At 51.6% G+C, this 25,181-nt stretch overlaps 1 protein-coding gene across 1 annotated transcript in view; it reads right to left on the bottom strand.

The window, feature by feature from the left end:
- Positions 1-25,181, bottom strand: part of IGDCC3 (immunoglobulin superfamily DCC subclass member 3) — a 104,297-nt gene that overhangs the window by 26,250 nt on the left and 52,866 nt on the right. Inside the window, exons 3-6 of the mRNA XM_068958183.1 lie at positions 15,808-15,952; positions 13,127-13,257; positions 7,543-7,680; positions 281-439 (exon numbers count right to left, since the gene is read on the bottom strand). Of these exons, the coding sequence (XP_068814284.1) occupies positions 281-439; positions 7,543-7,680; positions 13,127-13,257; positions 15,808-15,952 (573 nt within the window). The remainder of the gene's footprint in view (positions 1-280; positions 440-7,542; positions 7,681-13,126; positions 13,258-15,807; positions 15,953-25,181) is intronic.

Genomic DNA, 25,181 nt, shown 5'->3' with positions numbered 1-25,181 from the left:
TATCTGTGATGGGGTGGGAGGCCATTTCAACCTGTGCCCCGAAGGCCTCAGCTGGATGATAATGAGGTCGCTATTCACCTGTGTGGGATACCGAGACTTGTACTCACCTGGGCATGGTATACATGGGAAAAGAAAAGAAACGCTCTGTCTGATGCCATCAGAGAAGCACAGTCAGCCTTTGTCCCAACCAACCCATCATGTTGCTCAGGAGACAAGTCGTGACCACATGGAGGCACAGCGAAGTGGGCATCCCCGCTCTGCAATCCCCAGTTCCACTCACCTTGCACAACAAGCCTGCCCTGGGCAGTCCTTCGCACCCGAGTGCCGGGTTTGTTCGCAGCGCACACGTAGATGCCAGAATGCTGCACGGTGACATCCGAGATCATGAGATTTCCTGTCCCCAGCACCTGGATCCCCTCCACGCCAATGGGGCGGCCGTCTGAAAGAAGGGAAAAAAGGTTAAGAGTCATGTGCTGCACCTTTGGGCGAGATTCTCCAGAGCACAGTCCTTGGTGAGGACAGACCTAAGCATTTATGGATTGGTACCATGCTCTCTTTCTGGGATTTGCTGAGTAAAGTCAATGGGTTTTTAGCTCATGCTCTTAGCAGACCTGCCCTCTGGAGAAAAACAGGGTAATCAGTTAAGTGTTTGCCCACAGGCACACTCTGCGCTGCTTGGAAAACCAAGGTACCATCAGACAGGAAACCTGAAAGCTTGCAACAAAACGTTCAGATTAAAATGAAGCCCCCAGAATGCTTTTGAATAGAGCAATAAAATCAAGTGAAATCGTATCAGCTTCTGTGAGCCACTGCCGGGGCTCTTACAGGGACATTAGATTGGTCAAAGATCAGACCTAGGATCCAGCCAGCTCAAGAGCCTGTTTCCAACAGAGATGGTCTTGGAAGGAGAGGAGCAGCAAACCTACACGGGTACTTCCCTAATGCACTCGCCCAGCCACCAGCAATTTTTGACTTGGGGATTTCCCGAGCGAGAAGAGACACATTTTTTTCCGCTAACCCTTGATGGATTTTTGTGCCCCAGATCTGTCCCGTTGCGTTTTTGACACCACAAGAACCCTGGATTTTTGATTCCTTAGCCCCTGAACACACAGACTGGCCCAGAGCCAAGGAGCCAAACGCTGAGCTGGGTGGTTGGATTGCCTAGCTCCCTTAGCCCAGAAGGGTGGCTGGAAAAGGCTGCCTTCATCCCGCGGCGGGTTGGCAGGGGAGCGGCAATGTTTCTAGCAGACCCTGCCTGGGCTTCAGCAGAAGGTCTTCAAAATTGAAAGGCTTAGTGAAACAGGTTGGTATGAGGGAATTTGCCTTTTTCCAACAAAGCCTGTTTCACTGGAAAATTCCCAGTCAGCTCTAATTACAATGTGTTTCATCAGCATCAGGCTATTGCTTTTTATTGTTTCGTTGGTTTGTGTTTTAAGACACTGTCTGACAAAGGCAGCTCTAAATCAGCCCTAGCGTGTGTCAGGGTGGGTGAGCAGAGGGGCAAGGCAGGGGAGTATTTTGCTGAAGGGGCAGTTAAAGGGAGCACCCTTTCATGAGAGGTGATCCAGGTCCTTTCCTGCGTTTCTTCAAGAGGAAGCTTAAAGAACCTGCAGAACTGAAAAAGCACGAGCCAGCCCTGGTGATCTCCCCAGCCGAGCAACCCACGAGCCCTCCGTACACCTGCGCTCCCAAAGAGCAGGAGAGCCTGTGTCTTGTACTTTAAAGTAATGGTTAGTAAAAGGAAAAAATCATCCGAAAAGTTCCTCCCAGGAGCTCTACGGGGAGGCCAGAGGTGCTGGTCATGGAGCTGCTGTGGTCACCCCGAGACACCCCACTCTCCCCAAGGATTTCCTTCATAGCCATTGCTGCACCCTGACACCGCCAGGCTTCATGCCTCAGCACAGACAGGCATGCAGGGCTGGAGCAAAGTTATCTTGCAACGCCATGCTTTATTGATGTGATATTGTGCTTTGTGTAATAAAGAATCCTGTGAGGGTTTTGTCCATTTATAACCCACAGGCTCTGGAGCAGCCTGAGAAAACATTAAGGCACAGCAGCACTCGCAAGCCCAGCCCATGGAAATGAGGGTTCTCGTTTCAGAGTAATGGCAGCATCTTGCTAGGAAACGCTGGCAAAGCGTGGACTTAATGGTATGAAACCATTTACAAACATATCTCCAGCAATGCTCTTTGCAGTGTTTTTCAGGAATTTTTAAACTTCAAGGTTTCCTTGCTTCACCAGGTAGGCAATGCCAGGCCACTTCATTATTTACATTGCAAAGAAAAATTCTCAGGTCTTTTAGACAGACAAAAACAATGCCATTAAATGATCACATAGTTGGCCATGCCACTGCAGCAGGAAATGGCTCAGTCATAAAAAGGACAGTAAAACATGACCTGTCCCACATTTAATGAGCAATAAGAAGGCACCATTCCCTTCAAACATCATTTCAACTGAAGTGTAAAGAAGGTTTGAATTAAATTCAAATTGAACTTGGTTTCATCTTTTAAATTAGACCTTTTGCAAGTCTATATTTACAATAGGTGTAAAAATCAAATCTCTCTCTCGAGGGAGGGACAGAACCAGTGAAAGACGCAAAGCGGCCATACCTGGATGCTTCATCACATCATTGCCTTAAGAAATATCACAGAAATGTGACTTGAATGTCAGTAGGTTTACTGTATTATTTATGATGTGCTACATAATTTAAGCATGAAAGACCCAGCCTGCAGCAGGTACTCCACACAGTGCAGATAGCAGCGTCTATATCTCCTCAATTGTCTCTGCAGCTCCAACTATTAATTAGAGGCGGGATGGTCTGAAGAAACGTCGCCTGCCAACTGAGCACCTTTTATTTCCCTGAAGAAGAAAGTTCCCTGAGCTCAGAAATCTCGGGGGACCCGCCATTTGATTCGGGAAGTTTGGCCCTCTCTAACAGCCAGGAAAGATTACTGCGCCAGATCAATCCGTACACCTCTCGCTTGACTCCCCCCTTCCAAAAAAACGCTGGCAATGGCTTCTGGAGTACAGCCTCTGCTTTCGCAGCCGGCTCCATCCTCCTCCTCACTCCGCTATGCTCTGAGGGTAAAGAGCCCGGTCCTGCACTCCTGAACCCCCCAGCGCCACCTCGATGGGAGGAGAGGCAGGGCCAGACAGCACTGCACAGCTGGGACAGGCTCAGAGAGGGCCAGAAAGGGGTCTGGAGCCCAAACCAACCCAACCGGAGCCATCCTGCGACCATTTAGAAGGTCTTCTGCTGACATCAGGTCCAACGGAGGAACACGCAGAGCCCGTATAGATCATACACAGTACTTACATAAGAAATCACTCGCATCCAAAAAGCTCAGCACTTTGCAGAAGTGCTGTGCAGAGAGACTGATGTCTCAGACCTGCTTTGCAAAGACTATTATCTATTTTAACTGCTTCACTTACAGGGAGACCTGGACAGTGGCTTGCATGAGTGATTTGAAACCCAGAAAAGCTACCTTCCTGGCAGTGCTTTCCATCTGAGAGATGGAAATGATGACTGAGTCATCTCTCCATGGAGGAGATAAGCCTGCAAGAGCTAACACTGTTGCTTGCTTCCCAAAGCACTCAGGACCCAAGTGAATTTGAAACTGTCGCTTACTTAACATGACCTTCCACTTCTTTGTATGAGGTCAAAAGCAGAGATTTTGAGCACTGAAAACAAGCCAACCTGGGTGGAAACGCAGATCCTCTCTGTCGATCCCTGATGGCGCACTGCAGAAGGAGCAATAGCAATGCCAAACAAGTTCACTTCTCTGATGGCGGTCTGCCTGCAAGCAAAGCCAACCTAAAAAGGGATATAAGCCTTTTTACTTGCCATAAGAGCCAATCGGACATCAAGCTGGACAACTCCCTGCCCTGATGAGGACAGGAGAAAAGGCAAACATCAATATGATAGGGAAAATCTGCAACATCAGAAAGCAACATTGGGGCTGGGCTGGCTCCACATTCAGTCCAAATTCACAAGAATTTGCCTTCCTGAGAGTCCACTCCCCCACGGAGGAAAAAAGATGCTCCTGCTGCACCAGCCTCTCCCTGCAATCCTGCAAAGGGGCTGTGTGCAGTGGACAAGAGCAAGAGTGCTCTGTCTTCTGGACAAGAGCAAGAGTGCTTCACCAAACCCCGAAGAAAGGTTCATAGCTCAGATTTCACCTTGAGACTGTCTGTCCTGGCTAGGGCCTGACCCTGCAGGCTGCTCAGGGCCCTCAGTAGGGTCCTACGCACTCTCTGCTCTCCAAGATCAGTTCAGTGATGCTTAAGAGTTTGTTGTGGTCCTAGTTTGGGAACGAAGTGGGCACCCGTTTGTGCAAACCATCCTCACGTTGCTTGATGGAAGGGTTTCAAGGTGAGCCCCAAGTGCACGGGCCTCCTCCGGGGCTGCACAATCCGGCCACCTTCATCATGCTAATATGGACCAGATCATGGCAAAACAGCACCGGGGACCAGCGACGAACCGACAGTGCGGATCACTGATGTGGCCCCAAAAGGCACACTGTCTCCCACGGGGGTTTTGGCCGGTTGTGAAGAGCAGCCAGGCAACCGATGAATAAAGCAGGCCATGCTCCAAATGGGAGATGCTCCCAAAGAATGCCCTGGCTGGGGACAAATCGAGGTTTCCAGGTTTTCCGTTGAGGCAAAGCCTGGTTACAAGACGCCCGAAGTTTGGGAGCCAAGTTATTTATTTTTCCAAGGTGTATATGTATATGTCTATATCCATTCTCCGCCTGCTAACCAAGTGATTGGCACACCGGCACCAATTACAGAGCGCCGTTAAAACGTGCCAGGCGATATGAATATGCAACAACACGAACGCCTTTCTTTTGTAAGTAGCAAGTAGAAAGAAAGTAACAACTTTCTAATGTTGATCATTTAGGTCTTTTGTGAATTCTTTGTATTGTGGCACAGTAGCCTTCCAGTTTTTAGACACATGGGTCTCCTGCTCTGTCGGACATTGGGCGCCGTGGATTAGCATATTTAGAGTACATTGCAACAGTTGACTATTCAGTATGTGAAGTGGTGAAATTTACTCTATTATTTCTAAACACTTACGGGAACGGTGCTCCTGTCAACCAGTCAGCCATCTATTGCAAGCTTCTGTGTCCAATAAGTTACCAATTAATTGGCTCCTACAATTGTTGTATAGTTTACTTCTTGAATGGCTCCCTCTTTAGTAATTTCCTTCCCATTGTGCGGCCCTTTCTGACAACTTCTGTATAACGCTATCAGATAATCACTGTCTTTTCTTTTTCGCCTCACTCTTCTATATCTCTCTAAATAGTGCATTATTCTGCCTTGGTACCTTTTATGGAGGCCAGCTCAGTGGCCTGTCAGTTAAAGGGTAAGGATACATTAAAATCGTCATTCATTCAAAAGGCTTTGCAGTAAGTGCCCAGGATATTCATTTGTGCACACATACAGGTCCAAGCCTGAAGTGTGTAGCTCTGAAAGGAAAAGCCCTATCTTCCCTGAACAAACCCCTAATGATTTTACATTTCTCTCAGAGCCTGCTCTCTAATGAATGTTGACATTTCACGCGTTGCGAGACACAGGAATTCTGTTTGCGGTCAGGGGCTACAACGTATTCCCAAGGAAATTAAATTCGGAATTGATTGTGTAACACTCAAAAACCGACCCAGAATTTTGAATGATTTTCTGCAAGCAAAAAATAGTTGCGCTTCCCACTGAAAAAACGGCCAAGTTTTAGCAAAGCCAAAGCAAAAAAGTGTAAACGGTTTCACTGGCTCCGCCTCCCCCAACAGAAAGGTATAAAAGCAAAATTGTTCTTTTGCTCATTTCTGATGGAAGAAATGCCACAATGTCAAAACTGCGAGTAAAGGGGTTGAAACAGATGCGTACAGATGACAGACGCTAGGTGGACCTCCCTGTCCAGCGACACCTCTCCTCTCTCTCCTCCTGATCGGGCAAGCATCAAGATATGAAAATGCTCCTGAAATTACTACAAAGAGATGACAACTCCACAAACTCATCAGTGATCCTGTAAGCCACACGCCTGTTGAGACCAGTCTACTACTAAACAAGATCTTGTGATTCTTTGGACAGGAAACATTGGGACAGAAGGGGAGGTAAAATAACAGGGTCCCTTTTCCATTCAGTAGCTCCAACTCTGCTACCATGCCACAAAGCAAAGTGGAAAAAGTATTTATTTGTTAGTTGAAGGCCATGCTGAGCTTAGACCATCCAGAGGAACATAGCATGAAGCTATTACATCTTCATTATTACCCTGCTCTACAGAGACAAGTGTTTTGAAGAAGGTAATAAGCTGCTCTAATTAAGGCAATTATAAAGTAGTTTATTACAGTTGAGCACTAATGTAGAGCCGCCTTGCGTCCAAGAGAACCAAAACAATGATATAGCATATCTGGGAAATTTTTAAAACGGCATCAGCCTGACGGTTATGGCTCTGGGGGAAAACACCAGTTAGAGGCAGACGGGGTTTGAGTGTATGAGCCACCAGAGAATGCAAGCAGGAAGGCAGGTGAGGAGAAACTGTGCAGGACTGCTGCTGGATGCACACTGTCACCTGGAGTGGGAAGTCATCCTTTCCAGAAGCCAGATCCCAACCCCACCAGCATGGCCCTCGGAGAGCCCCAGGAGAGACGTTTTGTGTCCAGCACAGTAGCGTGAGGCAGAATCACCACTATTTGTGCTTCACAGCTACCTTGCGAGGCACCGGGAGACAAGCTTGTAAAAATTAAGTGACCTTGCAGAACAAAAGCGCTTGGGAAATATTAACTGGGGTTAGTAAACGCAACCTCCCAACACGTGCACACACATGTGGAGTTATAAGCTCCAGAAGATAAACAAAAGCCACCACGTCTTTGCTTAGCACGGACTTCTGTCTAGCAGTAGAAAGAAAGTGCCACTCTGCACAAAATATTTTCTGAGCTAATATCACACAGGTAGAGCCTAAAACAACCCTTGTTCAGCCTGTAGGAAACACTGCACTTTGCTCTTCCTCGCTTATACGATGCCATGGGGCAGCGGCTCTGGTTTCCATGCTGATAAATAAATACCAACAACCGCATCAGCAAGCATCTGCTTTTTCAGAGCTTCAGACGTGCTGCTTTCACCAATCCCTTCCGCTCAAGATTTTTTAAAACTCACTGAACAGCGAGCCAGTCTTTTTCATTGTTCTTTTTCTGTTTTACATGGAAGAAGTGTTTGTGCATGATTTTGCTTCTCTGGGCCAACAGTGATGATATTTTCAACGCAGCTGAAGAAAATGCTGTCACTTGGGGAAAGATAAAATTATCACCTTTCATGAAATCTCTACAGGTTTAACCAACCCACTTCTCTAATATGTAAAAACAGGATCTTGGCAGAGAAAAAAACAGAGTGTAGACAGGAAGATAAAAAGCACTCTGAGCCTACAATTAACCTGCGTGGGAACGGGAAGGCTGAATCATTCTTTGCATGAAGTTGTCAGCGGCACCAGCCTATTTCCCATGCGAGGGCAGTGGAGAGGAGGAGGAAATCCTGGTCTGCGGGGCTTACCTAGGCGGCTCCAGGAGACGATGGGCCGGGGGTTGCCCGTTGCGATGCACTCCAGCACCGCGGTCTGGTGCACCGTCAGCGTCAGGTTCTCTGGACCGACGAGAATCATAGGATCCTTGTAAGCGGTAGAGTGGGAGCCTGCAAGGACAACGTCATCGTTAACAGGCATCCGTGTGGCCTCCCAGCATCTGATTCTCTCTTGTGCAACAGAAACCAAGAAGGCTTCATAGGTCACGGAAGTAAAAATGAGGTAGCCAGGATGTGGCTGCTGTAATACACAATAAATCTGATATGTTTTAAGGGTGCACTGATATTTCTGGAGAAAACTCATCAGCCAACTGACCCAGCCACCAGCAGCTGTGTTAATGCAGCGCTCACAGATGGGCAACAACGTGAAGGAACTGCACTGTGAGCGGAGCTGCAGGGAAGGTATGGTGTACAGGGAGCGTACAAGCTACCAGACAGGAGTACAAATAAAGGAAAGAGTTGTTTTAGTGTTCAGCATCTCAAGCCCCGAAGTAATCCATACTCCTTGTCTCCTACCTTTCTGCTCCCCTGTCTGAACGTGTCCCACTGATCTGCAGATACACGTCATTCCCATTGCAACCTAGACCAGTGCAATGCTGGTTTCTGAGCCTGCGAGAAGGGTAGGGGCCAGGGATGGTTGAGGTACCAGCTGTGGGCCACCATGCTCCATGTTCCAGCTAAACACCAGGCAACACAAAGTTTTTTCCAGCCTCATGATACAGTCCACATTGCCTAAGCCTGCCTTTCCGCGAGCATCCTCTGCTGTTGCTGGGCTCATTTGCTCCAAAAACCCTGCCCTGGGCCACAGAGAATGACAGTGGTGCCAGGCTCTGGCCCCTGCCGAGGATGCTCTTGAGAGATGCTCCCTCAAGGAAGCTCCTGCAAGGGCTGCAGCCCACAAGGTACTTGTCACCATGCCTTTTACTGCACCCCTGCCCTGCCCCACTCTGATGCAACTGAATGCAACGAGAGGATGCGTTGCATTGCTTTCCCCTGATGCCTTCACCATTTATTTGCACTACAGTAGCTCCAAGAGGCAGCAACCAAGAATGAAACCCCACTGTACAAGATGTTAAGCAGAGCCATAATTAAAAAAGCTCTGGCTCAAGGACACTGGAAAATAACACAGGACAAGCAAAAGAAAACACATTCCACTGGACAGGAGACCACAGGACATAGATATCGTCCCATGTCACACACACCAGAGCTCAACCCGTCTCTCCTGAGTACCCATAAGTGCCTTATCCCTGCACCAAACCTCTCTTCAGCCTTCTCTGCTGCTTGCTGGAAGCAGGGGAGGAGGAGGAGAGCCATGGGCAGGAAGGAGAGCTCCTCCATTCTCCATCACTGAGCAGAGACGCTGATAATCTTGCGTGTCAGGCTTCCTTAAACCCACAAAGCCGGTCCTGGCCCTTGCACCGAGTCCGTACCACACACGGGACAACAGGACCCTGATCCCGCACGGCATCTCCATTTCTCGCTACAACAGATAAGCACGAGCCCTTGAGCTCTGGGCCCCATCTGTGAAACCTCCCAAACACAAACAAATTGGTATTATCCATCCTTTAGTTATATACAAGAAGTGTCTCCCATTGCTAAAAACTCCCGCGAGGACTGGAAAGGCAACGGCGGCCGCGGCGGGCAGCGCAGGCTTGGCAAGCTGGTGTTCCCACGAACGCCCCGAGCCCACATCTGACCTAGCACCATGGATCTTTAGAGTCCCTCTTTCCTGCGAGAGCTGGGTTGTACTCCAGAAATGCCGGGGTCAAGCAGTGCTTAAGGAATTTCAATCATCTGACAGCTGCTGGCAGAAATACTCAGTACACCTGCAGAGAGAAATACTTGGGCTGCTCTTCGCCCTGCGTGGGAGAGGGGCATGGGGAGGGCCGGGAGTGCTACCAGGACTCGGTTCTAGCCACCATCCCGCGTCGACTCCTGAACACGGGGGCTTTCGATGACCAAAAATCTTGTTAGAGACAAGCTACGCACTGAAAAACCTCTGCAAGGGCTTTTCGCCAAGATTTCCTTTCTTCCTGCACTTTTCAGCTTCACCCTTTCACAGCACATCAGGTGCTGAAATCAGGGAGGCAGCAGGGGGGATTTTGCAGCAGTCTGAAGGCAAGCCTGGATCAGACTGGCTCATCTGTTAATCATTTCTGCACGGGCTAAATGGGGGGTGATAAAGCAACTCAGAGATTGTGTCTAAATGTGCAAAATCCAGGAAAGAGCACCGTGTCAGTGTGACTTCAGAGCTGACTTTCTTACTAAATGCATTTCACTGCAAGCCATAAAATGCAGATTTTTCTGATGAGAACCAGAATGCGCGATAAATTCATACAACCAGCTGGTTAACCTCGAGAGATCTGAAAAACAATACCTTCCGTCTCAGTACCTCAGAGTGCCTTTAAAACTCATGCAAATTTATTGTTCTAAATCACAATGCTAAACGTTCCTGTTTAGAATAATACGATATTATCGTCATATCACATAATGATTTCAGTATTTCAAAACGCAGAGGAATGAAATGAATTGTTCAAGGTTACCCAAGAAGGTCGATAACGGGAACTGAGACCAAAGCAGGATTTATAAAGCATGCTATTTTGGCAACCAAAAAAAAACAACTCGTCTTCTTTGATTTGTATTTAGGGTCCTAAATACGCGTCCTGATTTTCACGAGGGCTGAACACACAGTAACTCTCCAGGACATCAGCATACCTCTTATTTAAACACTCCCCCGGCATGTAACCTGGGGTATCCCAGCACATGCCAAAGCCAAGTCCGGACGCAGGCTGCTGCTCAACGCCCTGAATTTGGCCCAAACCTGCCCAGTTCTGGGACCAACATTTCCCCTGCTCCACACCCAGCTCCTTTGCCTGCACATCGCCGTCCCTGCCGGCTTTGCTGCCTGCTCCTCGGCGCCGAGGCGGACGCTCATGGCCGTGCGCGCCCCAGAGACGTCGCAGCCGCGTTGCTCCGGCACAGCACCATGCAGAGGTGCCCACTCTGCCCACCATCGCGGAGGAGGTTTCCTTCCCCAAGCGGGAAAGTGCTTCGACCCGGGATTCTCCGTAGATGAGTGCTGCTAGAGCAAAACAGGGTTCAGGGCAACACAGCGGGGCAAAAAGGCCTCATTTTGAAAAGGAAAAGGTCTCTAATGAGGCACGCCGTCCCCAGGGACTCTGCCAGCAGCAGTCACGGCAGCAGCACCGCAGGTGAGGATGGGGCGGCCAGGAGAGGTGGCAGCGGTCTGGCGGGGACAGGAGCACCGCCAGCACGCACACGCGCCCAGGTCGTGATCAAAAGGAGAGCAGCAGCAGCAGCAGCAGCAGCAGCAGCAGCAGCAGCAGCAGCAGCAGCGAGCCGCGGCTCACACGGGGACAGTGTCAGCGCCGAGAGGCAGGCTCCCCTCGGGAGCATCGCCGCTAAGCAGGCACTTGAAAATAATCCATCAGCGGGGCTGGCAGCTGCATGCATGCCACTAGCTGCCACGGCCCGCCGCCGCCGAGAGCACGGGAAGGCGCTGCGAGCAGGCTGCTTCGTCCCAGCAGGCAGGCACCCTCCTCCTCCTCGGCAGCCCGGCTGCGGCAGTGCCCTGCAGGGCAGCAATGGGGCACGCGCCCCCAGGACCTGTCTCCAGCCTCCGTCCCCTACCAGGGGCTCGCTGGGAAAGCCAGGGCAAGGTGGACCTAGGGCAATGCCCAGGCAAAAGGTTTTTGGTGGGCTGAGAACTTGCCAACGTGCAGGCACTGCAGCTCCGCAGCTATACAGTAACTGAACTGCGGCCCCAGCCCTTCAGCAGACACTTACACGCTGTGCCCGCATCCATCATCTGATTGCTTTCTTTAAGGAAGAGAAAAACCACAAACATTTCACAGACAGGAAACCTGGAAAATATCCATTTGAAATGAGGGATGGTCAGATGAGAACAGCTAGCACTTTCGGCTCTGAGGGAAATAACAACCCAGAGCAGTAAATTGTTACAAAGAGCTTCACCACGTTGAAAATCTACTGTTCTTTTTCCCCTCCGTGCAGCTACCGTTCACATAGATCAAGAAAACAGATACGTAACAGGCATCGAAAGCTCCTGGGTCTTTCCGAACCAGTTTACTTGCTTGCTTTCCCCAGTAGAGCTGATATACGCAGTCTCTCTCTTTCCTCTCTTTCTACACAATTTAGGGGAAGACCCTTGGCTGTGAAGAAAAATCTCAGAGAGGAACACACACCCAACCAGATTCCTCTGCGGTCCTTGCCTCTTCATCTACGAAGCTCCCTTTCCGCGGGGAGCCTGGGTCTGATCCCCTCGCAGAGCACCGCGGATGCGCTGCCACTGCTGTCACGGGGACTGGGGCAGAGGCATCCCGGTGCCCAGCATCACAGGGGTTTCTGCCCTGCACTGCATCCAGCATCTCAGAGGATATCCTGCTAGCAGGACCTAGCCACAATTTGTGGATGATCATTTCTTTGGTGCTCTCCTCTTCTACACACATTTTCTCTAAACTGGCCTCCTCTCTGAGCATCCTTTCTGCCATACATTGCATTGGTTTATGAACCACAAGGTATGGAGAGTTCACACTGGGCATCCAGACCTTTGGCTTCTTTGCCCAGCAGAGACCCCTCAGAGAGAAGGTAACCAGCAAACACTCTGAGGTCTCGGAGAAGCAAACTGTCCCGTTTTCATGTAAAGAGGTTGAGCATATTAAGGACATTTCTGAGAAGTGGGCACAAAGGTGTCATTCACTCCTAGCTGCTTGGTCGGGTTGGGCTGCATGATTTGATACTGCCCACTTCCCTCATACTAGCTGCAATTATTGCAACGTTAAGAGAGGCTTCTGAGGCTAAAAGTGTTTTAAATCAAAACGATTGGACAAAAAATAAATGCTTAACTAAAAGACAACAAACTAACACCAGTGTTAGAAAGTGGCTGATTAGTTGTTGCTCTAAGGGGCTCCAAGAGATCAGTTTGGGTCCCACGCAGGCGGATGGGCAACGGGCAGGTCTGTGGAGTGCAGCAAAGCTATGGAAACGGGGGAGCACGTTTGCACCTAATCCTTCCTCCACCCTTTTATGCCACTGACTTCCAAAGGAGATGGAGAACCAAATCAAAACTCAGCTGGGGTGCTGAGGATTTCTCCTTCTCCTTCTTCAAAGGAAAAGTTACTCCACTTTGGTCCCAATGTAATGCCAACAGCCTACAGAACATAATTCTCTTATTAGATAAATAATTGATCACCCTGTGTGCTGCAATTACTTTCCGAGTGGGCAGGTCTCATAAGGAAATGATGAATCTTTCACATTTGCAAAAGAATTTATTTAATGTAAAGCTGCTGTAACTCATGTTCTCACCATCCTCCCTCTCTCCAGCAGCTGGCACTAATGTAAAGGCAAAAGGATAGTTTTATCTGCTATCAAATGGACCGATCTGTTCCAGAACAAGGAACACACTACTGCTGGACAGAGGAATGCTTTCAGAGCTATTATCCTAATACTCTGTTAAACTGCCCTGGTCCAGAATGGGAGCAGGAAGGAAAAGAGGGAAAGACTATTTGCTGGTACTAACCTGACACAGTGAGTCTGGCCTCCCGGCTGAATTTCACATTAGCAATATTGGTAGCAACACAGTGAAAAATCCCACTGTCTTCCGCCCTCAGTCCGGTAATCTGGAGGACTCCCTTAGGAAGCAGCGTGTACCTGCAGGAAGCGCAAAGCAGAAACAAGAACTCGCAAGGCAGGACGTGACTGGAAAGCAGACTGCACGCCTGCGCGGGCGCTCCGGTTTCTGCCCCGACAGGGAGGCAGGCGGCTGGCAGCATCCCGGCGGGGAGGCACCAGCACTGCCGCGCGGATGCCAAACCCAGAAGGATCACCCCACACCAACCACTGCAGCGGTTATTTCATTTTTGCCTATTTCAGCCTCTGATCTTCTCTTATAGAAGGCAGGTTCCTTTTTTTATCATCCAGGGAACGCGTGGTTGTGCCCCACACTCCCACCTCCAAGTCCCAGACACGGGATTCAAATCCACATAACCTTAAATGCCTGGGAAGGCATGTTAAAAATAGATACTGTGTGTGCATATATATCTAAATATATATTTCATATGTTTAAAATAAGGGTCCATTTAAAACATACACACGGGCACACACATACATGTAAATATATAAGTATACACATACACTACAGGTTGCTTGGCAACTGTGTGTTTAAATTGGTCGGTAGTAAGTCATTACACTGTGATGAGTTAATAATCCATTTCCATCTGGAAGATGAAGAATATCTTTTTCTGTATCAGCATACGGTTAAGTGTCTATAACCTGCTCTCCGCGCTGGGTTCCAAAAGCGCAGCTCAGTGTTGGAGGCAGCGTGACAGCAATCAGTTTTATACGTCCTGAAGTTGATTGCAATCTCTCTGGGACTTTAAAATGCCCATTGTTTTCGATGAATTATACCACAAGAAGCCGTCATTTTTGTTAACAATCTGCCCACAGCATTAGAAGATTCAATTCCAAAGCTATTATTCTGCCTTCAAAGCCTCAAAGTGCAAGACTCAGCATACAAATTTATATACACTTTATACGCAGAAATGCACCAAGCATGATTAATGCAGAAATCCAATTCCGTTAGAGAAGCAACCCTCATCACCCAGTCCCACTGGTGTCAGAGATTAATCTACTGAGCTAACAATAAAATCCTTCCACAGTAACTTCACTCCCACAAGAAGCCAAATCTGTTCAAAATCAGGACACCGAAGGTTGGAAAAATGCTCCAAGCTCACCTCCTCCAGGGCTCGGGCAAGCTCCCTCACCCCCGGAGAAGTGGTGAGGATGAGTGCAGCTTGGGGCTCTCCAGCTCTTCCTCCTCAGTCTCGGAGAAAAGGAGTAGTTGTGGTTGCACCCAAAATCCCTCCCACATGTCTAACCCCATGCACTAGCGACCATGGGCTCGAGCAAAAACGGGGAATAATGCATGAAAGACTTTAAGGGAACCTCACACGTCCTACAATAGCTCATCTGGACGTACACAAGGTGTCAGGTCCAGTTCTGCACCGTGTACCCCTGCTGATACCACCTCAGACAAGTTGCCTTGCTGTGCCACGCCACCAGTTTAGCACTCGTGTGAGCAAGGAGTCTTGAGAGGGATCAAGATAAATCAACTCTTCACTGGGCTAAAAAAAGCCCAGATGAAAAACACAAGGAAAAACAAAATCTGACAGTTGCAGTTTCCAACTCCAGGTTTGGGCCTCTTGGGTCCTTCTACTGTAAGTTCACCATAAAGCTGAAAAGGTCAGGCATTGTTTCAGCCCTCGTGTTTTCTCCAGCCTCCAAAGAATCCAATCGTCTCCTGGTATACAACTCACATTTTAAGAATAGGGGCTTTCAGGAAAATATTTACAGCTTCCTGATTTCATCTATTCCCAATGCACGCACGTCAGTTTGCAGTCAAGGTGCGCTGCGACTGATTGTGTCCTGAAGATCGGCCATGTGGCTCCCGAGCTGCAGCTGGGACCATTGGAGGCTGGCTGGCACGAAGCACGCGCTTCCTGCCACCTGTCCTCCGCCATCCCCACCACCGCTCAGGAGATCAAGCCATGATTAGGGACATTTCCTACATGAAGGGAGCAGCCTGTCAAACAAAGGAAGTGAGGACGTGCCGGCCCAGGTCTAGGCTGGAGAAGGGGGACTGCACGGAAAACGGCGGCCCAGGGCTCTGTGGGTGCTCTGCGCAAAGCCTCCCTGCTGCCGTGGCTGAAGCATCATGAGGGAGTCCACCTGAGAAGGCAAGGCTAGTAGCCAAGTTGTTTTTCAGTGCCTGCAGGAGTTCAGCACCCTAAGTCACGGCTCTGACTTGGAAAGAGTTGCACAAACAGAGCCACAGAGGGACGAAGGCTGCCAGAGTCACCCTAGGTCTACTAGAACTCCCGGGTGGGCTTTTCATGCTGGAAAGTCAACCTGGAGGAGGGCTGCCTCCTCTCAGGAAGGTCAGAGCAAGCTACTGCCCCCTCCAAAAGCTGCCTAACAGAGTTTATCTCCTACGAGATGCAGTATTTCTGCAGGGTCCTTGACAAGAAGGGGCCCAGAAAGCCCACAAAATTAACTAAGAGAGTCTTTCATGGCAAAAATGCTGGGGAAGAGCCTCAGTCCAGGTCTGCTGTGTCCTGGGATAGCTGTGGGGGCAAGAGGAAAGCTAGCCACCTGCTTGCAGCTGGGGGAAGGACAGCAGTACGTGGTTTGGACATCTCTTACCTTTCATTGTCTGTGTTGACCGGCATGCGATTTTTTTGCCAGAGGATGACCGGCTCAGGCAAGCCATGGATCTGGCACTGGAACCTCGCAACGCCTCCTTCCTCCACGACCGCGTTTTCAGGGTGGATGTGGAAGTCGGACATCGCTGGAAGACACAAAAAGAGACAAAATATTCACATGTGAAATGAGATCCACTGCTAACGACTTGACAAGACCTAGAAACACCCCAGTTTCCCAGAGCTAGCAAATGGGACTATAATGTAACCCACCCTGGCAGAAGAGAAGGCTGGTTTGCAGCCTCACCTCCTGCACGGAGAAACAAGACCACTGGCAAGCTCTTGCTCTATGTTTGGCCCTGCACACTGAACCGGCTGACCCAGCCGGGACAGAAGGCAGTGCTCCATGACCCACGTGCTCCACAGCAAGGTCTACAGGGGCAACAGGATGCCCAGACAATAAGATGTCACTTACTGGAGGTCTTTCTCAACAGCTGCAATGGGCTTCAGGCCCAAGCTCACATCAGAAAAGAGATGGAGTGCCCTTCAATGCCATCAGTGTTTTTCTGTCTTGTCTGCTGTAAACGTGCTTCTGATGTGCATGGCTTGACTACTAAATTCATTTTGTTTTCATACCTTCACTAAAAGAGCTCCCAGACACCCTGGTAAAACTTGCAACCCTTGATTTGCCATCTCTGCTTGGCACTTGGCTCGTGGCATCCTGCCTTCCAGTACTGTGGAAGCAATGGTCACATCCCCCTGCTATGGAAAATCAGGCCCTGATCGACAGAAAGAGCAGGCGGCGCAGAGCTCAGCAGCTCAACTCACCCGAGGAGGTCGGGACCGCCTCGCTCAGGGCAGCCAAGGACCACGCACGCTCCAGCTCCATACACAGCTCAAACATGAACGATGCCCGTCAAACAGGGCCCGAGGCATCGCAAAGTGGCGAGCACCCAACGGAGGCAGAAACGCCGAGGTGCCGCAACACCCGCAGCTGCCTCGGCTTCTCCATCCAGCCAGCTGACAGCAAAGAGCAAATCCACACAGGACAAACACAGACCGGCCCGTTTCAGCACACTCACAGCTGTAACTGTTGCGTGGAAAGACTCTGGCACGCTGTTAGAGCTACATAAATAATACAGTAATTATTACTATTAATTAATTGGAAGGTGCTGCCTGTTGACTCTGCAATAAACATATTCGAGGCTAATAAACATCCCCGTGGTTATTTAGCTCATGATTCATTTATACTGCCACATGGGCGGGAAGATTTCTCCCATTATCATATAAAACAAACTCCGAGAGAGCCCCTTGCTCTGCCATCCCAGCCCGATAATACCCCTCTCCCCAGCGGGAAAGCCTCATCCCCTCTTACATGCGTCAAGTGTAATGAATGTACCTCGGCGACGGAACAAGCTGTGGATGTGTCAGGGCAGCTTAATCATTCATCTGCAAACTCCACTTGGGCTCAAGCAGATGGGAGATGGCCATTAGCAATCATACATTAAATATGTGTTGCATTAACCTGCACTGCTCCCCAAACCATCACTCTCAACCCGCTTGCTGCAGATTTGTTAAGCTGATCGCGCAAGGCAGCAGCGGGGCCCCAGCCCAGCCCGGCCGGAGGGCTGCGCGGGTCCTGCCGGGCTGCGGCCGAGCAGCAGCCCCGAATCGGGGACGTCGATCGGAGCCGCCGGCCCCGGCAGGTGGTTCTGCAGTGCCAGGCAGCCAGATGTGCGGACACATCAGCACAAGCTGAAAGATGATGCCAATACCTACTTCACTTTTCCCAGAAGAAAGATAACGCAAACGTCCCCTCCAGGTACGGGACAGAGCCCATGGCGGACTGGCTATTTACCCCATTAATAAGAATGACACAAAGCTCGTTCATAAAGCGAAAAAAGCAGGGTTTCAGATGCCTGCAGGAAATTTCCTTTCGGATGTACAGATCCTCAGTGCTGAGGTGTTTTGGGGCTGGCAGGGCGGATCAAAAGAGGAAGGTGTGAATGGGAACGGCCCTGGCACAGGCGTCGTTCTGCTAGCTGCAGAATTCATCGCCATTCCTTTATTTCAATAATATCATCTCTTATAGGTAAAACTGCGGCAATAACCTCTACTCTTAAAGACACTAGTATTAATATTTATCATGAATAAAACATGGGAAGTTATAAATAATTCAGTTATGAGGTTGTTAAGTAAAATATCACTCTTCAATGACCCTATAATGTGGCTCTGAAGCACAGTTTTATGTTAAATGCCTAGGAAACACTGTGACCCTTGCCAAGGCCAGCTGGTTTGCAGAAGAGGCATTAAAAATTCATGCGCTGAGCTACGAAATGCTATTTTTACCACAGGTTTACGAGTTTATTTACCGTTGCAGAGACAAAGGCTTTTGTAGCCCCTCCTGTAAAACAGCAACAAAGTTGAAAGCAAGCGATTACCTGGATGCTGTTTCCAGCCGAGAAATAAATCACTGGGCGTGCAGGGGGGAAAGGGACGGGAAGCTACCGCTCGGAGGGGATAAATCTCTGCCGACCCATGTAAGATTTTCACATACATCCCGCCTGACTGTAACAAACTCATACAGCGCAGTGCCTGCTCCTGTTTGTTGCCTGTCTTTCACCAGAAAATGCCAAGGCTCCTATTATCCGACGGGCTCTATTGTTTCAGCAGAAGCAAAGAGCTGCACAACATCCAGGGTGGAGCTGGCCAGCAGCCAGGGAGCTGCATCTAATTTCTATGCTAATGGATATAATCATTTTTTAAATAAATACATGCAATCACAATATTCCCTCGCATCCTTGAGCTCCTAAGCAGGGAGGCGCTCTCCAGCCCATCTGCCTGCATCATCCATCACCCCGCCGCGGTCGCCCTCATCCAGCCAGCCGCGCAACACCCACGTGCAAATGGAGGAAGCGGACCCCTCCCAGGCCCTGCTACCCACGATCAGATGGGGTCTGCGCTCCCCTCTTCCCATTAAACTTTCCTTTTCCGTCTCCGTGTGCAGTAGGGTACCGTCCATGCCCAGCGTGAGCATAGGTAGCTGGCAAGCTGTAAAATCACAGCCAAACCATGTGCATGCTGACTGCTCCAGATCGACACACGCTCAGCGGGGATGAGGGTTAGGCCAGGCTCTGCGGAAACCAGGGCTGTGTCAGTCACAGATGACACCGCACGTCACCTCCCTGCAACTCGTCAGGTGATGCCGGGTCGGGCTGAAACCTCAGCGTTCACATTGCTTCTCGGGGTTGGTGCAAAGCTGGCTGACTTTGCGCTGGAGCGGAGCAGGGAGCAGCCTGTGCTGTTATCTCTACAACATTACGTTATCTCCGCAGAGTGGAAGATCTCAGAGATGCTCCAAGCCGCGGCGTCTTGGTGCTGCTGCTACCATCACGCCTGAATTTTTGCCCCAGTACATATGGACTGGCACCAAGCAAGGAAAGGCAAGAGGACGTGCTACAGAGGAGGGCTGACAGCAGACCGGGAGCTATGGTAAAACCCCCCCACTCCGTGGGCACAGCGCACCTGAAAGCTGTTAGTGTGCCTCTGGTGTGGAGGCACAGCGCTCCTCTCTGAAGGCTAGGGCAAGTTGCACCAGGCAAAAAATACTGTCAGGGAGCATTTTCTGGATGAGCTAGCGAGACAAAGTCCCGCTGCAGGTTTGGGAAGATCCTATGGCACTTCTCATTTACCAGGAGCATTCTTGCTCCGGCACTCCAGCTGGGCTGTCGACAGCCGAACTGGAGCACAAGTCACAGGAGTTGCTCTTCCTCTTTTCCTCCTGCATGTTGTATCATGGACGATCTCAACTGGGAAAAGGCTGGCTCACGGGTGAGGCTCTTCCCTAAAGGACACCGCATGTGCAGGATCTCCCTCATCTAACTCTCACTGGGACACAATCTCCAAAGACCCATCCTACGGACACCACGCTAACCCCATAGCATCTCGCAGGTGAGCAGCAGCTTTTATCCTCATCCATATTCACAGAGGATTTATGCTAGCAAACAAGTTTGCTGGGTCTCCTCTAATCGAAGATCAAACACACTTCACAGCCTAGCAGATCCCGTGGAAAGGCCAATGGAATAAAAATGAAAATGGGTATTGAATGAAATTTTCTTTACTCCATGAAAAACTAAATTGAAACCATTAGTGGCCAATCCTTTTTTGCTCAGTACAGCATTAGTGCTAAGCCAGAGATTGACCTAGATTTCATATAGAAAAAGAAAACATTAACTGGGTATGTCAAAGCAAATCCCAGGCCTGTTAGAATCATTAAAACGCAAACATTATTATCAACCGCAGGCACAAGGGGAGGAAGATGACTTGAAAGGTTCAGCGCCAAGCATGGTGTTAAGAGAGTATTGGGGAAGGCTGGCTAGTTTTACAGTCACGTTGCTCTTCGTTTTCAAATTGCTTAAAGGGAAACAAATACCCAGGATGGCTGTGATACTGCAGGATGCTGGGGAGGTGCTGAGCACCCTCACCACCACTGAAGCCAGGCGGTCTACAAGTGACAGCTCACAAGCAAAGATTTTTCTGCCGCTAACTTCTTAAACACAGACCTCTTCCGATGGTTAAAACACTTCAAAGTTAGCACAGGACAAGGAGCAAGAGTTTAATGGGGACATGCTCCTGGTACTGGGGCTCCCTGATGGGGCTCTACGCGTCCAGCCGTGCCACCTTCACGGAGGAGAAGCTCAGCAGGCCAGCAGCAGCCCTCCCGGACACCCACAAAAGCCGTTGCAGCCAAACTTCCCCGCACTGAAGGCTACTGAGCTGGTGCCAGCCTGGCCACAGCTTGCGGCTGGGGTGGTGCAGCGGGAACAGCTCCGGAGAGCTGGCTGCGCCTGGAAGGATAGCACTGGGACGAGGAGCTTTTTTTGCACGCGTTAGACTGATCTTAGGGGGCACGCCAGCACCGAGCTGCATTTTCCACTCCAACAGGTCACTCCATTTGCTCCCCTCCGCACTCTGGCAACGGAGGATTTGCCTGTAAGAAAGAGCCAGGCACAGAAGGTGGGGGGCGTACGGACACCACAAATCCCAGCCTCTGCTCTCCGACCCGTTTTCAAACAGGAACGCTTTTACAAGGCTTTAAGCCACTGCATCTTCTTGTTCTGTTTTTTTCCAAAAAGATGCATTTTAAAAAACGAAGCCCGCGTCACAGCAGCGCGGCGGCTCGTCGCAGCTGCGGGGCAGCTCTCGCGCCCGCGAGCCCGCCCGGCGTGTCTAATGCCGCTATTGTGCAGGGCTGCGGCTGAACTGCTACGAGCCCAATTTCGCATGCCAGGCGCTTTGTGCATAGCGGAGCGTGAACGGCAGCGCCGCCCATTTATCTATTTAATTCTCTAGGAGTAGCAGGAGCGGGGGCCTTCGCGCCCATCGAAAGGGAAGAAAAATTGCCTTTCTTCCCGCTTCGGCAAGGGAGGGGAATATTCAAGAACGGCAGCGCAGAGGAAAAGCCCCTCCGCCCCCGCCCACTCGTCCTAGGGCTGAAAACCCCGAACGGCTATTGTCCGCCCCGGGCCTCTGATCGTGAAAGAGAAGGGCCTGCAAGAGTTCGAATCCAGGAAGGCACTTTGGAGGAACGCAGCTCATTTAAAAGAGGCCAAAATGCGTGGCCAAAAGAAAGAGGGGGAAAGCCCCGTCGCGTGCTGCGTCGGGCAGACGGAGAGAACGTTTGCAAATAAATGTTTATTCCTCCAGCATTTGCTTTCGCTGCGCTTTCACCCGCAGGAAGCCAAGCCGACTGGCTCAGAGTGGGGACGGAGGTGGTCAGCCGCCTTGCGGCTCTGCTGCTGCATAGTTTTAAAGCGTGGGACTCGATCCTCCCCAGTCAAAGCTGAACAAAATAATTTCAGTGAGATTCAGACGGCACCCCATCACATGCACTTCTCTGGCCGAGGAACCAAGTTTCTGCCCGCCCTGGATTTTTTTCCCCCTGCTTATCTAAGCCCCTGGGACAGGGCTGAAAAGGAGACAACCGAGCTAATGCCTCGCGCTGTGGCAGAGCCGCTGCCCGCGGGAGGGAATAGGCAACAGATATTTTGCAAGGGGAAGGGCCCGCAAAATCCACCACTTGGCATCTCAAGTCCACCAAGAGGCAAAATCGCCGCTTGATCTGTGATGACGACGTCTGAATCTTTTGCACAACACGCGAAAGGACGGCGGGCTGAAGCCAGCTCGCGCGCTGCCCTTTCCGCAGCGGATCTGCGTGCGCCAGCGCAGCGCGGTGCGTTTTGGCCCACGGCGCTCAGGTCACTCCTCGCATCGCACCGAGCAGCACCGACGGACTCTACCCACCTGCTTGTTTTGGTGCATCAAGAAGCAAGTGGGAAGAGGCACAGAGCCCTACGGGGGCTGTTTCTGCGTTGATATATACCCTCCAAAGGTAATGAACACATCTCCGCTGCACGCCGGCCATAGCGGGAACAGGTTCGGAGGGGATGTTCTTGGGGTCCCCCATCGCCCTGTCCACCCTCTGCCCCCGTGAAGATACAGGGCAGGGAAGGAGGGTGACAGGTCCCTGCAGGGACCGTATCCGGGCACCCGGAAAACCTTTGGATGCCTCTGCTGCAGCTCCGCTCCTCGTCGCGAAGCCCCACGAGCGGGTAGCGCTGCCGCCACCGGCCAGGCGCGCCTCGGCCTCTCCTGCGCCATCGCACGTGCCTCCAAGCCTCCCAGGCTTAAAGAGCGCTTAGCAGCTTTACGGTACTGATGCTAGCTCGTTTATTGGAAAAATAACTACAGCACCGTGAGCCGCTGATGCAGGGGTGCTCTCCCGTGAGCGGGAGAGACGTTTGCCTGGGTCTGTGCGTCCTGCACGGACATGAACGGGGCCACGCACCCAGGGGGCTCGGGGGAGCGGCGTGCGCCAGCAGAAACCCCCCGAAACCCCCCCCCAGGGCATGGGGGCCCTGCTCTCCCCCACGCGGTGGCCTCCTGCCACGCGCCTGCACCCAGCAGCCGCCCCATCCCTGCGACCAGCAGCAGCGAGCGTGCCCGCACCGTCACGTCCACGCAAACGCCCGGCGGGCAACCGGGGCTGCCTGCGCGCCCTCGAACCTCTCCCGCGAGCGGAGGGGCCGGGGCGCGAGCCCCTCCGCAGAGAAGGCGAACCAGGCACGGGGGACACAGAGCGACGCCCGCGGTCGCAGCCCCGATCCAGCGTCCGGCCCTCAAGCGCCGACGGGCCGCTCCACCCGCTAGGCAACGCTGCCCCACGCAAACCACTGTAAAGGAGGCATCTCGGCGATCTCCTGGACCACAGTTCTCGTTTCTCTCCTTCTTCAGACTGCCAGCTTGCAGCGAGCGGCAGCTGACCGCCACGGTCCCCACCACGGCCGGCACCACGAGGTAGACATTCGTCCTCCAGCACCTTCTTGTTTTGCAGGGATATCTGCTAACAAACAGCCCCTTTAGCACTCTCAGATTGGTTGTGGGGAGAAAAGAAGTTTCTGGCAGAGAGGGCGGCCTCGCCGGCAGAGACCTTTAGCAGGGAGCGCTATTGCAGTAATTTTTCAGGACGAAATTGCTCCCTGGCTCGTGACAGCATTTAGTGCATCCTGAGGCGACCATTTGTGAAGCCCGACCCGCCGTCCTGCTCCTGGAGGGAAGGCAGAGTATTAAACGTCATAAAAAGCTCTTAATTCGCTTGGGCAGGCCGCATATGGGGCTAGCGATCCTGGAGTCCAGGAGCAGGGTCTCTGTCATCGCTACAGCGCTCCGGCACCGAGGGCTGACGCTGGCTGGGCGACGTCGGCCGCTCTCGAGCTGTCCCCACGCGTGGCTCCTGCGTTTCCGCAGGGCGACTTCTCCAGCGGGGGATACCCCAGACGTCCCCCCCGGCATCCCGCGATGGCACCCCGCTCCCTCCTGTTGCATCCACGGCTCGCCGCGCCGTGGGAAACGGCTTCTTCCAGACCTCGCCGCCTCCCAGGCTCTCCGCTGGAGCACACGTTCGCTCTTTGCAACCTACCTGTGAACGATCCTGCTCAAGTGCTCCCGCAGACCCCCGAAATAATGAGAAAATGAAAGGCAAGCTGTCCCGGGAGCCGCCGGGAGCGAACGGCTCGGCAAGGGCGCAGCGCTGCGTACAGCATGCTGCCAGCAGGCGCGTCTCCGCTGCCAGATCTCCATCCGGAGCGTCCTCGTGTTTTTCCTACTCCAACACACACAATTAAGACAAATTACATGGTTACCGTTTCAATTTGTCGCACAATAACGATGTTTTCCATCCCTCTCCCAAATGTTGACGGAGATGGTACAAGAGGAAGTTCCCGCGCTGCCGTTTCTGGCCCTGGACCGCTTCGTTGGCAGGCAACCGCGTCCGACAGCAAGCGTGGACCAGTCATCCCGGTTTCTAACAGCTCGGAGAGGCAGCGAGCCGCCCGAGCAGCGCGCAGCCAGTGCCGTATCCTGCAAGAGCAGAAGAGCGCACGGCACCGTCCTGCCCCACTGCAGCACCTCCGCGGAGAAACCTCCCCGCTCGGCGCCCACCTCCCGGCCCGGGCGCGCACGGCGCGCTGCGAAGCCGGCAGCCAACACCGCCGTCCCCCCGGCAGCCTGCTGCAACAAGGAGAGATGCCTATTGCAGCTAGAAACTCCCGTGACGCCCGCGGAGGCACGTCTAGAGACTTCAGGCGGTAACGGCGCCGCTGGACACGAGGCTCACGGGGTCGGCCCTGTCTTTTTGCGCTTGTGAACGAGAGCGCGCTTCGCTTTGGCATCTCTGGAGGCGACGGTGGAGTCCAGAAGCGCGAAGGGGAGGAAGCTTCTCACCACGGCTGCCCGCAGAAATGCCATCAGCCCCGCTCTCAGGCAGGGAGCTGCCCTGATTTACAGGCTAATGAATTTTAAATGAGATGCATTTTTTAATTTTTTGTTGTCAGTCCCCATTTTTCTGCTGGCAATCATTTCAATAATGGCTTGAAATTTTCGGCATCTGTTTTTACCAGCTCTCTTGTAATTAGTTTACTAATGTATTTCACTGCGCCTTTGTTATTCTCAGCGAATTACTTCATTCCCAGCTATCGGAGATAGCGCACTTCAGTCTATAAGGAGTTTGGCCTTTGTTCCCTCGTGGTTATTCACATGGGGGAAGATGGCTCAGTGAATGACAAGCCTTTCTATCACCACACATTCTCCTTTTAATGTCTTTATACTGGCTCATTAATTACCTCGGAAAACTCCTTTCCGAAAGGAACCGGTGATTTATAGAAGATTTGGGCAAGGTGCCATTTTTATCGGGCCGACAGCGAGCAGCGCCAGCCGCCGTTAATTCGCCCTTCGGTTTCCCTCCTGCTGCGGCAGTGGCCCTATCCGCGGGCCGTGCCGCCGCGGCGGGAGCTTTGCCGGAGGAAGGACGGGAGAGCCCAG

Source organism: Struthio camelus, chromosome 12, assembly GCF_040807025.1.
Source record: "Struthio camelus isolate bStrCam1 chromosome 12, bStrCam1.hap1, whole genome shotgun sequence".
Lineage (NCBI taxonomy): Eukaryota > Metazoa > Chordata > Aves > Struthioniformes > Struthionidae > Struthio > Struthio camelus.
Note: the sequence above shows the minus strand (reverse complement) of the source record. Positions and strands in the feature narration are given on the sequence as shown.